At 37.5% G+C, this 11320-nt stretch overlaps 1 protein-coding gene across 1 annotated transcript in view; it reads left to right on the forward strand.

Moving 5' to 3' along the window:
* The first annotated feature begins 8728 nt into the window (after positions 1-8728).
* The window catches only part of LOC142350491 (uncharacterized), an 11023-nt gene continuing 8431 nt past the window's right edge, over positions 8729-11320 (forward strand). Inside the window, exons 1-2 of the mRNA XM_075402342.1 lie at positions 8729-8863; positions 11228-11306. Coding sequence (XP_075258457.1) covers positions 8809-8863; positions 11228-11306 — 134 coding nt within the window. The 5' untranslated portion in view covers positions 8729-8808. The remainder of the gene's footprint in view (positions 8864-11227; positions 11307-11320) is intronic.

Consider the following 11320-nt stretch of genomic DNA (forward strand, 5'->3'; position numbering starts at 1 on the left):
TGAAGGTATGACAAATTTAATCTTCACTGACATTCTCTTACACAAAACTACTCAAAGTCGTAAGAGGTATTTAATAACAACTGAAGGCACTCTGTAGGTTCAATTGCAGCTCTCTAAAAACCCAATAAAATCTTTGATTAGCAAGACGTATTCATTAAGCTGCAAGTAGAATGACCAACAATTGCAAAACTAAAAAGAATCTATTACTTTTTACAAAATTACAATGTCAATGCCAAAAAAATATGAGATTTTCTCTGAAGACTAACTACAATTTCATCTCGCCTTTTTTGTTTTTAATGGAATTTGTTTTTGATTTGGTCCTTATTTAAAATCATTATGAACATGAAAAAAAACAAAATTGCGAAAACATTTTCAAAAAGACCAAGCCTTAATATAATCCGAATAATCATTGATTGTAAGAATCCAACAAGAGTCCGAATCCAGCCCTGTTTTTTCAGGTCGCCCAACAAAAAAGCTAAATCTTCTGTATGTTTTCATTTTATGAAAACATATGGAACAATTCGTTGCCATATATTTTTGAAATTCATTTCCAAAAAACTCTGATATGAAGCAAATATAGAGCTATCTTTTTTTGGAGTTCTCAAAGATTGTGGCAGCAGATGTTAGGTCTCTACTTTCTGCAAATTTAAACCAGGTGGGATACAAAGCGTTTTTGGAGCACTTTTTGATTTAAAAAATTTCATCTTCGACACAATTCAACTGGAATATTAAACAAAAAACTCGAATAAAACAAATTGAGTGCGTGAGTTCATGTGTGTACGTGTGCAAGTGTGTATTTGTGCGAGTGCATGTGCGTGTGTGCGTTTGTGTGTGTTAATGTGTGTGTGTGTTTGTGTGTGTGTGTTTGTGTGTGTGTGTATGTGTTTATGTTTGTATGTGTGTGTATGTGCGTGTGTGTGTGCATGTGCGTGTGTGTGTGTGTGCGAATGTGAGTATATGTGTTTGTGCGTGTGTTTGTGTGATTGTGTGCCTGAGCGTGCGTGTGTGCGTTTGTGTGTGTGTGTGCCTGTTTAAAACTCGTCATATATTTTGAATTTACCACAAATTTAATCGAAACTTGATGCACCATGATAAGATATGCATGATCAGGAAATCTCTTGCAAAACTGGAATTTGCAAAAACTTCTAAGAATTTGAAATGCCAACATTTCATGATAAATTTTAATATGATGTTGGTTAATAATTTAACAAGATGAATCACAAAAATTTTTATAAAGCTCTTGCCTAATTCTGATTAGCAACGTAATTTTTTCACAATGAGATCGATCCAAGGAAAAAAATTGGTAGCACCAGACATGAAATCTTCGATTTGGTTTTTGACATGATATCTTCTTTTTTATCTTTGAATTGATTTTAAATTTGAATTAAAACCGAATCCATCAAAACTGAAACTAAATCTATTTGCATTCAAGTTATGGTTTTCGAATGCAATCCTGAACAAAATCAAATAAAAATTTTCGAGATCATAAAACTTTCATAATTTCTAGTTTCAAAAGAAGTCATAAGATAATATTCATCAATGATACCAGGTAATATATGACTCGGGAAAACCTTGATCAAAATTTAAGTCTGCAGTATTTGAATGACAGTTTCACCCATAGATATTTTGATGTTTTCTCAAAAATTATTTTATATGCTTGCATTATTGGACAATTATTAGTGTAACCTATCCTTTAAAAAGCTGAAGTTTCAATCAAGAGTACCTAAATAGACTGAAATTTAACTTTGACCGAACATTGGCCCATCGCAAAATAACGACGCGGCTTCATGTCAAAATGATCCTCGATACAAGGAAAATTACAAACTTTTGGAGAAAGATTAATAACTGCCCCGGACTGAACTGCAAGTCAAGATCAGTACTGGGCACGTCGAATTGCAAGTCTGCAAGCATATATCAGTACTGTGCACGTCTAAAAACAACTCTGCAAGTCTGACAAGTCTTTGCCAAGACTTGGATTACACTTGCAAGTTGATTCCCAAGTCATAACCAACTTTTCAAAAAAATTTCGAGTGAAAATTTCGAATTCAAAAAATTTTCGCAAAGTGCCACGATTTTAGCATTACTATTTGGGCACTTTCCTGGGCTGCTATAATATAATGCCGGGGGCATACCAATTTGTATATTAGCACCCCGGGGGTATATTGAGGGTTCTGGGACGTTTTTCGCCATTTTTCAGCCGTTTTCAGCCGTTTTAAGCAGAATTTTAGCCGAAAATCGACATTTCCTTATTTATGAGATTTACGTACTAATACATCTAAAAAATCAAAATTTAAATATAAAAACAACATAGAGTTTTTTTCCCATCACTTGGAACAAGTTTTTGCCAGTATATAATGAGAATAAGTTACATATAGAGAAAAAAATTGAAGGTATGACAAATATAATCTTCACTGACATTCTCTTAACACAAAACTACTCAAAGTCGTAAGAGGTATTTAATAACAACTGAAGGCACTCTGTAGGTTCAACTGCAGCTCCCTAAAAACCCAATAAAATCGTTGATTAACAAGACGTATTCATTAAGCTGCAAGTAGAATGACAAACAATTGCAAAACTAAAAAGAATCTATAAATTTTTACAAAATTACAATGTCAATGCCAAAAAAGCTATGAGATTTTCTCTGAAGACTAACTACAATTTCACCTCGTCTTTTTTGTTTTTAGTAGGATTTGTTTTTGATTTGGTCCTTATTTAAAATCATTATCAACATGAAAAAAAAACAAAATTGCGGAAATATTTTCAAAAAGACAGGGCCTTAATATAATCCGAATAATCATTGATTGTAAGAATCCAACATGAGTCCGAATCCAGCCCTGTTTTTTAAGGTCGCCCAACAAAAAAGCTAATTCTTCCGTATGTTTTCATTTAATGGAAACATATGGAACAATTCGATGCCATATATTTTTGAAATTCATTTCCAAAAAACTCTGATATGAAGCAAATATACAGCTATCTTTTTTTGGGGGTCTCAAAGATTGTGGCAGCAGATGTTAGGTCTCTACTTTCTGCAAATTTAAACCAGGTGGGATACAAAGCGTTTTTGGAGCACTTTTTGATTTAAAAAATATCATCTTCGACACAATTCAACTGGAATATTAAACAAAAAACTCGAATAAAACAAATTGAGTGCGTGAGTTTATGTGTGTGTGTTGGCAAGTGTGCGTGTGTTTGTGTGCGTGTGCGCGTGTGTATGTGTGCGAATGCATGTGCGTGTGTGCGTTTGTGTGTGTTTATATGTGTGTGTGCGTGTGTTTGTGTGTGTGTATGTGTTTTTGTTTGTATGTGTGTGTATGTTCGTCTGTGTGTGCATGTGCGTGTGTATGTGTGCGAATGTGAGTATATGTGTTTGTGCGTGTTTTTGTGTGTGTGTGTGCCTGAGTGTGCGTGTGTGCGTGTGTGTGTGCCTGAGTGTGTGAGTGCGTGTGTGTGTATGTGTATGTGTATGTGTGTGTGAAAGTGTGTGTGAAAGTGTGTGTGTAAGTATGTTTGTGTCTATGTTGGTGTGTGTTTGTGTGTGTATGTGTTTATAATTGATGTGTGCGTGTGTGTGTCTGCGTGTGTGTGCGTGTGTGTGTGTGTGTGCGAATGTGAGTATATGTGTTTGTGCGTGTGTTTGTGTGTGTGTGTGTGCCTGAGTGTGCGTGTGTGCGTGTCTGTGTGTGTGCCTGAGTGACAGTGTGCGTGTGTGTGTATGTGTATGTGTATGTGTGTGTGAAAGTGTGTGTGAAAGTGTGTGTGTATGTGTGTTTGTGTTTATGTTAGTGTGTGTTTGTGTGTGTATGTGTTTATATTTGATGTGGGCGTGTGTGTGTGTGTGTGTGTGTGTATGTGCGTGTGTGTGTGCATGTGCGTGTGTGTGTGCGAATGTGAGTATATGTGTTTGTGCGTGTGTTTGTGTGTGTGTGTGCCTGAGTGTGCGTGTGTGCGTGTGTGTGTGTGTGCCTGAGTGTGTGAGTGCGTGTGTGTGTATGTGTATGTGTATGTGTGTGTGAAAGTGTGTGTGAAAGTGTGTGTTTAAGTGTGTTTGTGTCTAAGTTGGTGTGTGTTTGTGTGTGTATGTGTTTATAATTGATGTGTGCGTGTGTGTGTCTGCGTGTGTGTGCGTGTGTGTGTGTGTGAATGTGAGTATATGTGTTTGTGCGTGTGTGTGTGTGTGTGTGTGTGTGTGTGTGTGTAGGTGTGTGTGTGCGTGTGTGTGTGCGTGGGGCGTGTATGTGTATGTGTGTGTGCGTAAAAGAAAAAAGAAAGCACTCCACACTTCACGCGCAGAAAGTGAGATCTTTTTCTGCTTCGATAACTCTGCATATGATATATTTTGAAAATTTATTCCTCGCCGATTGCTAACCCAATTTCCAGCAATTCATTGCCGACACACCCAACCGAATTAGACAACACTCTACGAATACAACTGCAACTTAAAATTATTGGTACAGATAACATCTGCGTGGCAGTTTTGTTTATAAAACTTTGTTTCAGGACAAAAACTACTAAATAGTAAAATTGTTTAATTTAACACTTTCGTCTCTTGGCAACTATATTTACAATCAGCTGTTCAAGGATGAGAATGTTGATATATTTAATCGCTTTGTTCCATCCTTTTGTTGTCAGATCAGGTGAGAGACATTTTGCATCCTGTATTTTCAGAGTCACTTCCAAAAGAAAAATTTTTTAAGAAAAAATCAGAATTTCTTATTCAGACCACAGTCGCCCTTGACCAAATCTCAGAATCTGTATTTTGGATGCAATTGTTGCTATCTTTTTTGGGGGTCTCAAAGGTTGTGGCAGCAGATGTTAGGTCTCTACTTTCTGCAAATTTAAACCAGGTGGGATACAAAGCGTTTTTGGAGCACTTTTTGATTTAAAAAATATCATCTTCGACACAATTCAACTGGAATATTAAAAAAAAACTCGAATAAAACAAATTGAGTGCGTGAGTTTATGTGTGTGTGTTGGCAAGTGTGCGTGTGTTTGTGTGCGTGTGCGCGTGTGTATGTGTGCGAATGCATGTGCGTGTGTGCGTTTGTGTGTGTTTATATGTGTGTGTGCGTGTGTTTGTGTGTGTGTATGTGTTTTTGTTTGTATGTGTGTGTATGTTCGTGTGTGTGTGCATGTGCGTGTGTATGTGTGCGAATGTGAGTATATGTGTTTGTGCGTGTTTTTGTGTGTGTGTGTGCCTGAGTGTGCGTGTGTGCGTGTGTGTGTGCCTGAGTGTGTGAGTGCGTGTGTGTGTATGTGTATGTGTATGTGTGTGTGAAAGTGTGTGTGAAAGTGTGTGTGTAAGTATGTTTGTGTCTATGTTGGTGTGTGTTTGTGTGTGTATGTGTTTATAATTGATGTGTGCGTGTGTGTGTCTGCGTGTGTGTGCGTGTGTGTGTGTGTGTGTGCGAATGTGAGTATATGTGTTTGTGCGTGTGTTTGTGTGTGTGTGTGTGCCTGAGTGTGCGTGTGTGCGTGTCTGTGTGTGTGCCTGAGTGACAGTGTGCGTGTGTGTGTATGTGTATGTGTATGTGTGTGTGAAAGTGTGTGTGAAAGTGTGTGTGTATGTGTGTTTGTGTTTATGTTAGTGTGTGTTTGTGTGTGTATGTGTTTATATTTGATGTGGGCGTGTGTGTGTGTGTGTGTGTGTGTGTGTATGTGCGTGTGTGTGTGCATGTGCGTGTGTGTGTGCGAATGTGAGTATATGTGTTTGTGCGTGTGTTTGTGTGTGTGTGCCTGAGTGTGCGTGTGTGCGTGTGTGTGTGTGTGCCTGAGTGTGTGAGTGCGTGTGTGTGTATGTGTATGTGTATGTGTGTGTGAAAGTGTGTGTGAAAGTGTGTGTTTAAGTGTGTTTGTGTCTAAGTTGGTGTGTGTTTGTGTGTGTATGTGTTTATAATTGATGTGTGCGTGTGTATGTCTGCGTGTGTGTGCGTGTGTGTGTGTGTGTGAATGTGAGTATATGTGTTTGTGCGTGTGTGTGTGTGTGTGTGTGTGTGTGTGTGTGTGTGTGTGTGTGTGTGTGTGTGTAGGTGTGTGTGTGCGTGTGTGTGTGCGTGGGGCGTGTATGTGTATGTGTGTGTGCGTAAAAGAAAAAAGAAAGCACTCCACACTTCACGCGCAGAAAGTGAGATCTTTTTCTGCTTCGATAACTCTGCATATGATATATTTTGAAAATTTATTCCTCGCCGATTGCTAACCCAATTTCCAGCAATTCATTGCCGACACACCCAACCGAATTAGACAACACTCTACGAATACAACTGCAACTTAAAATTATTGGTACAGATAACATCTGCGTGGCAGTTTTGTATATAAAACTTTGTTTCAGGACAAAAACTACTAAATAGTAAAATTGTTTAATTTAACACTTTCGTCTCTTGGCAACTATATTTACAATCAGCTGTTCAAGGATGAGAATGTTGATATATTTAATCGCTTTGTTCCATCCTTTTGTTGTCAGATCAGGTGAGAGACATTTTGCATCCTGTATTTTCAGAGTCACTTCCAAAAGAAAAATTTTTTAAGAAAAAATCGGAATTTCTTATTCAGACCACAGTCGCCCTTGACCAAATCTCAGAATCTGTATTTTGGATGCAATTGTTGTAGAAACCTGAATTTCAACTATCTAAAACTCGTCATATATTTTGAATTTACCACACATTTAATCGAAACTTGATGCACCATGATAAGATATGCATGATCAGGAAATCTCCTGCAAAACTGGAAATTGCAAAAACTGCTAAGAATTTGAAATGCCAACATTTCATGATAAATTTTGATATGATGTTGGTTAATATTTTAACAAGATGAATCACAAAAATTTTTATAAAGCTCTTGCCTAATTCTGATTAGCAACGAAATTTTTTCACAATGAGATCGATCCAAGGAAAAAAATTGGTAGCACCAGACATGAAATCTTCGAATTGGTTTTTGACATGATATCTTCTTTTTTATCTTTGAATTGATTTTAAATTTGAAATAAAACCGAATCCATCAAAACTGAAACTAAATCTATTTGCATTCAAGTTATCGCCCCACAAAAAAGCTAATTCTTCCGTATGTTTTCATTTAATGGAAACATATGGAACAATTCGATGCCATATATTTTTGAAAATCATTTCCAAAAAACTCTGATATGAAGCAAATATACAGCTATCTTTTTTTGGGGGTCTCAAAGATGGTGGCAGCAGATGTTAGGTCTCTACTTTCTGCAAATTTAAACCAGGTGGGATACAAAGCGTTTTTGGAGCACTTTTTGATTTACAAAATATCATCTTCGACACAATTCAACTGGAATATTAAACAAAAAACTCGAATAAAACAAATTGAGTGCGTGAGTTTATGTGTGTGTGTTGGCAAGTGTGCGTGTGTGTGTGTGTGCGTGTGCGCGTGTGTATGTGTGCGAATGCATGTGCGTGTGTGCGTTTGTGTGTGTTTATATGTGTGTGTGCGTGTGTTTGTGTGTGTGTATGTGTTTTTGTTTGTATGTGTGTGTATGTGCGTGTGTGTGTGCATGTGCGTGTGTGTGTGTGCGAATGTGAGTATATGTGTTTGTGCGTGTGTTTGTGTGTGTGTGTGCCTGAGTGTGCGTGTGTGCGTGTGTGTGTGCCTTAGTGTGTGAGTGCGTGTGTGTGTATGTGTATGTGTATGTGTGTGTGAAAGTGTGTGTGAAAGTGTGTGTGTAAGTGTGTGTGTAAGTATGTTTGTGTCTATGTTGGTGTGTGTTTGTGTGTGTATGTGTTTATAATTGATGTGTGCGTGTGTGTGTCTGCGTGTGTGTGCGTGTGTGTGTGTGTGTGCGAATGTGAGTATATGTGTTTGTGCGTGTGTTTGTGTGTGTGTATATGTGCCTGAGTGTGCGTGTGTGCGTGTCTGTGTGTGTGCCTGAGTGACAGTGTGCGTGTGTGTGTATGTGTATGTGTATGTGTGTGTGAAAGTGTGTGTGAAAGTGTGTGTGTATGTGTGTTTGTGTTTATGTTAGTGTGTGTTTGTGTGTGTATGTGTTTATTTTTGATGTGGGCGTGTGTGTGTGTGTGTGTGTATGTGCGTGTGTGTGTGCATGTGCGTGTGTGTGTGCGAATGTGAGTGTATGTGTTTGTGCGTGTGTTTGTGTGTGTGTGTGTGCCTGAGTGTGCGTGTGTGCGTGTGTGTGTGTGTGTGTGTGCCTGAGTGTGTGAGTGCGTGTGTGTGTATGTGTATGTGTATGTGTGTGTGAAAGTGTGTGTGAAAGTGTGTGTGTAAGTGTGTTTGTGTCTATGTTGGTGTGTGTTTGTGTATGTATGTGTTTATAATTGATGTGTGCGTGTGTGTGTCTGCGTGTGTGTGCGTGTGTGTGTGTGTGTGAATGTGAGTATATGTGTTTGTGCGTGTGTGTGTGTGTGTGTGTGTGTGTGTGTGTGTGTGTGTGTGTGTGTGTGTGTGTGTAGGTGTGTGTGTGTGTGCGTGTGTGTGTGCGTGGGGCGTGTATGTGTATGTGTGTGTGCGTAAAAGAAAAAAGAAAGCACTCCACACTTCACGCGCAGAAAGTGAGATCTTTTTCTGCTTCGATAACTCTGCATATGATATATTTTGAAAATTTATTCCTCGCCGATTGCTAACCCAATTTCCAGCAATTCATTGCCGACACACCCAACCGAATTAGACAACACTCTACGAATACAACTGCAACTTAAAATTATTGGTACAGATAACATCTGCGTGGCAGTTTTGTTTATAAAACTTTGTTTCAGGACAAAAACTACTAAATAGTAAAATTGTTTAATTTAACACTTTCGTCTCTTGGCAACTATATTTACAATCAGCTGTTCAAGGATGAGAATGTTGATATATTTAATCGCTTTGTTCCATCCTTTTGTTGTCAGATCAGGTGAGAGACATTTTGCATCCTGTATTTTCAGAGTCACTTCCAAAAGAAAAATTTTTTAAGAAAAAATCAGAATTTCTTATTCAGACCACAGTCGCCCTTGACCAAATCTCAGAATCTGTATTTTGGATGCAATTGTTGTAGAAACCTGAATTTCAACTATCTAAAACTCGTCATATATTTTGAATTTACCACACATTTAATCGAAACTTGATGCACCATGATAAGATATGCATGATCAGGAAATCTCCTGCAAAACTGGAAATTGCAAAAACTGCTAAGAATTTGAAATGCCAACATTTCATGATAAATTTTGATATGATGTTGGTTAATATTTTAACAAGATGAATCACAAAAATTTTTATAAAGCTCTTGCCTAATTCTGATTAGCAACGAAATTTTTTCACAATGAGATCGATCCAAGGAAAAAAATTGGTAGCACCAGACATGAAATCTTCGAATTGGTTTTTGACATGATATCTTCTTTTTTATCTTTGAATTGATTTTAAATTTGAAATAAAACCGAATCCATCAAAACTGAAACTAAATCTATTTGCATTCAAGTTATCGCCCAACAAAAAAGCTAATTCTTCCGTATGTTTTCATTTAATGGAAACATATGGAACAATTCGATGCCATATATTTTTGAAATTCATTTCCAAAAAACTCTGATATGAAGCAAATATACAGCTATCTTTTTTTGGGGGTCTCAAAGATTGTGGCAGCAGATGTTAGGTCTCTACTTTCTGCAAATTTAAACCAGGTGGGATACAAAGCGTTTTTGGAGCACTTTTTGATTTACAAAATATCATCTTCGACACAATTCAACTGGAATATTAAACAAAAAACTCGAATAAAACAAATTGAGTGCGTGAGTTTATGTGTGTGTGTTGGCAAGTGTGCGTGTGTGTGTGTGTGCGTGTGCGCGTGTGTATGTGTGCGAATGCATGTGCGTGTGTGCGTTTGTGTGTGTTTATATGTGTGTGTGCGTGTGTTTGACGTTTTCCGCCATTTTTCAGCCGTTTTCAGCCGTTTTAAGCAGAATTTTAGCCGAAAATCGACATTTCCTTATTTATGAGATTTGGCAAATGTCAAATATCACTTGGGGAAAAATTCTTTAAAAAAATCACGGTGAGGGTGCCAATGCTAAGCCGAGGCCCTCTCGTTCGACCAATCGTTGATGCCTATTTCGGACGTTTTTTCGGCCATTTCTGTTGTCTTTTTCGGCTATTTTGGACGTTTTTTTGGCCATTTCTGACGTGTTTTTTTTTGGCTATTTTTGACGTTTTTGGAACCTATTTTGGACGTTTTTTCGGTTTTTATGATTTTTTTGGCTATTTTTGACGTTTTTGGAACCTATTTTGGACGTTTTTTCGGTCTTTTATGATTTTTTTTGGCTATTTTGGACGTTTTTTAGACGTGCCAATTCCTGGCCAAGAGTTGCTTTTAGACTTGCACGTCTAGGCCAAGATTTGCATTTAGACTTGCACGTCTAGGCCAAGACTTGCATTTAGACTTGCAGGTTTTTACCAAGATTTGCATTTAGACTTGCACGTCTAGGCCAAGACTTGCATTTATACTTGCACGTCTAGGCCAAGACTTGCATTTAGACTTGCACGTCTAGGCCAAGACTTGCATTTAGACTTGCACGTCTAGGCGAAGACTTGCATTTATACTGGCAAGTTTAAAAAGTGACATGATCATAGCTCTGAATCAGTAATGAAGTGAGACTTGCAATTTGAGGTGCCCAGAACTGATATTGATTTGCCGTTCAGTTTGGGGCCTGACAGTTATATTATAAATTCATAAATATATTCTTATAGGAAACACGGTATGTTTTGTATGGCATCATGTATGATGTTTCTCTGCATCATGTATGATCTTTTTCTCATTTCTAAAGGATTTTCTCTTTTTCTGGGATTGGAAGTTTTGATTATTGATGAAACGTTTTGCTTCGCAACGTTGACGCCTTGCAACGTATACAACTTTTTAATCAATCATGTTTTCTCGAATTTCTTCTTGAAATTTAGATTCGGTCAGTATTCATAGTTCTTAGAAGTATTGTATATTGAGAACGACAGAATTCACAATGCCGCAAATAGCTTCACAATTGTCGAGCTAAAGATCTTTGTATGAGTTTTGTTTCTTAGTTCCGATGATCAGATGGTTCTCTTACAAAAAATCGCCTGCTCCGAAAAATGTGTTTTCATTTAGAAAAGCTGATATAACAATTTTTTTTCCCATCAGATGTTATCAAAAGCAAAGAAAAGCTGTGTAATCGTTATGTGATCATAAAATTGTCCTACAAAAAAGGTTATTCAACGAAAAAAATTTCCACTAAGTTGTTGCCTATCATTTTTGTTTTAGAGGACTGCCTTGACCCAGATGGAGTAATGGCCTCTTTTATGAAAACAATTAAATTCCTACGATACTTCGGATTTGAGTCGTGAGTACATAAGC

This window comes from Convolutriloba macropyga, chromosome 12, assembly GCF_964194025.1.
Source record: "Convolutriloba macropyga chromosome 12, txConMacr16.3, whole genome shotgun sequence".
Classification (NCBI taxonomy): domain Eukaryota; kingdom Metazoa; phylum Xenacoelomorpha; order Acoela; family Convolutidae; genus Convolutriloba; species Convolutriloba macropyga.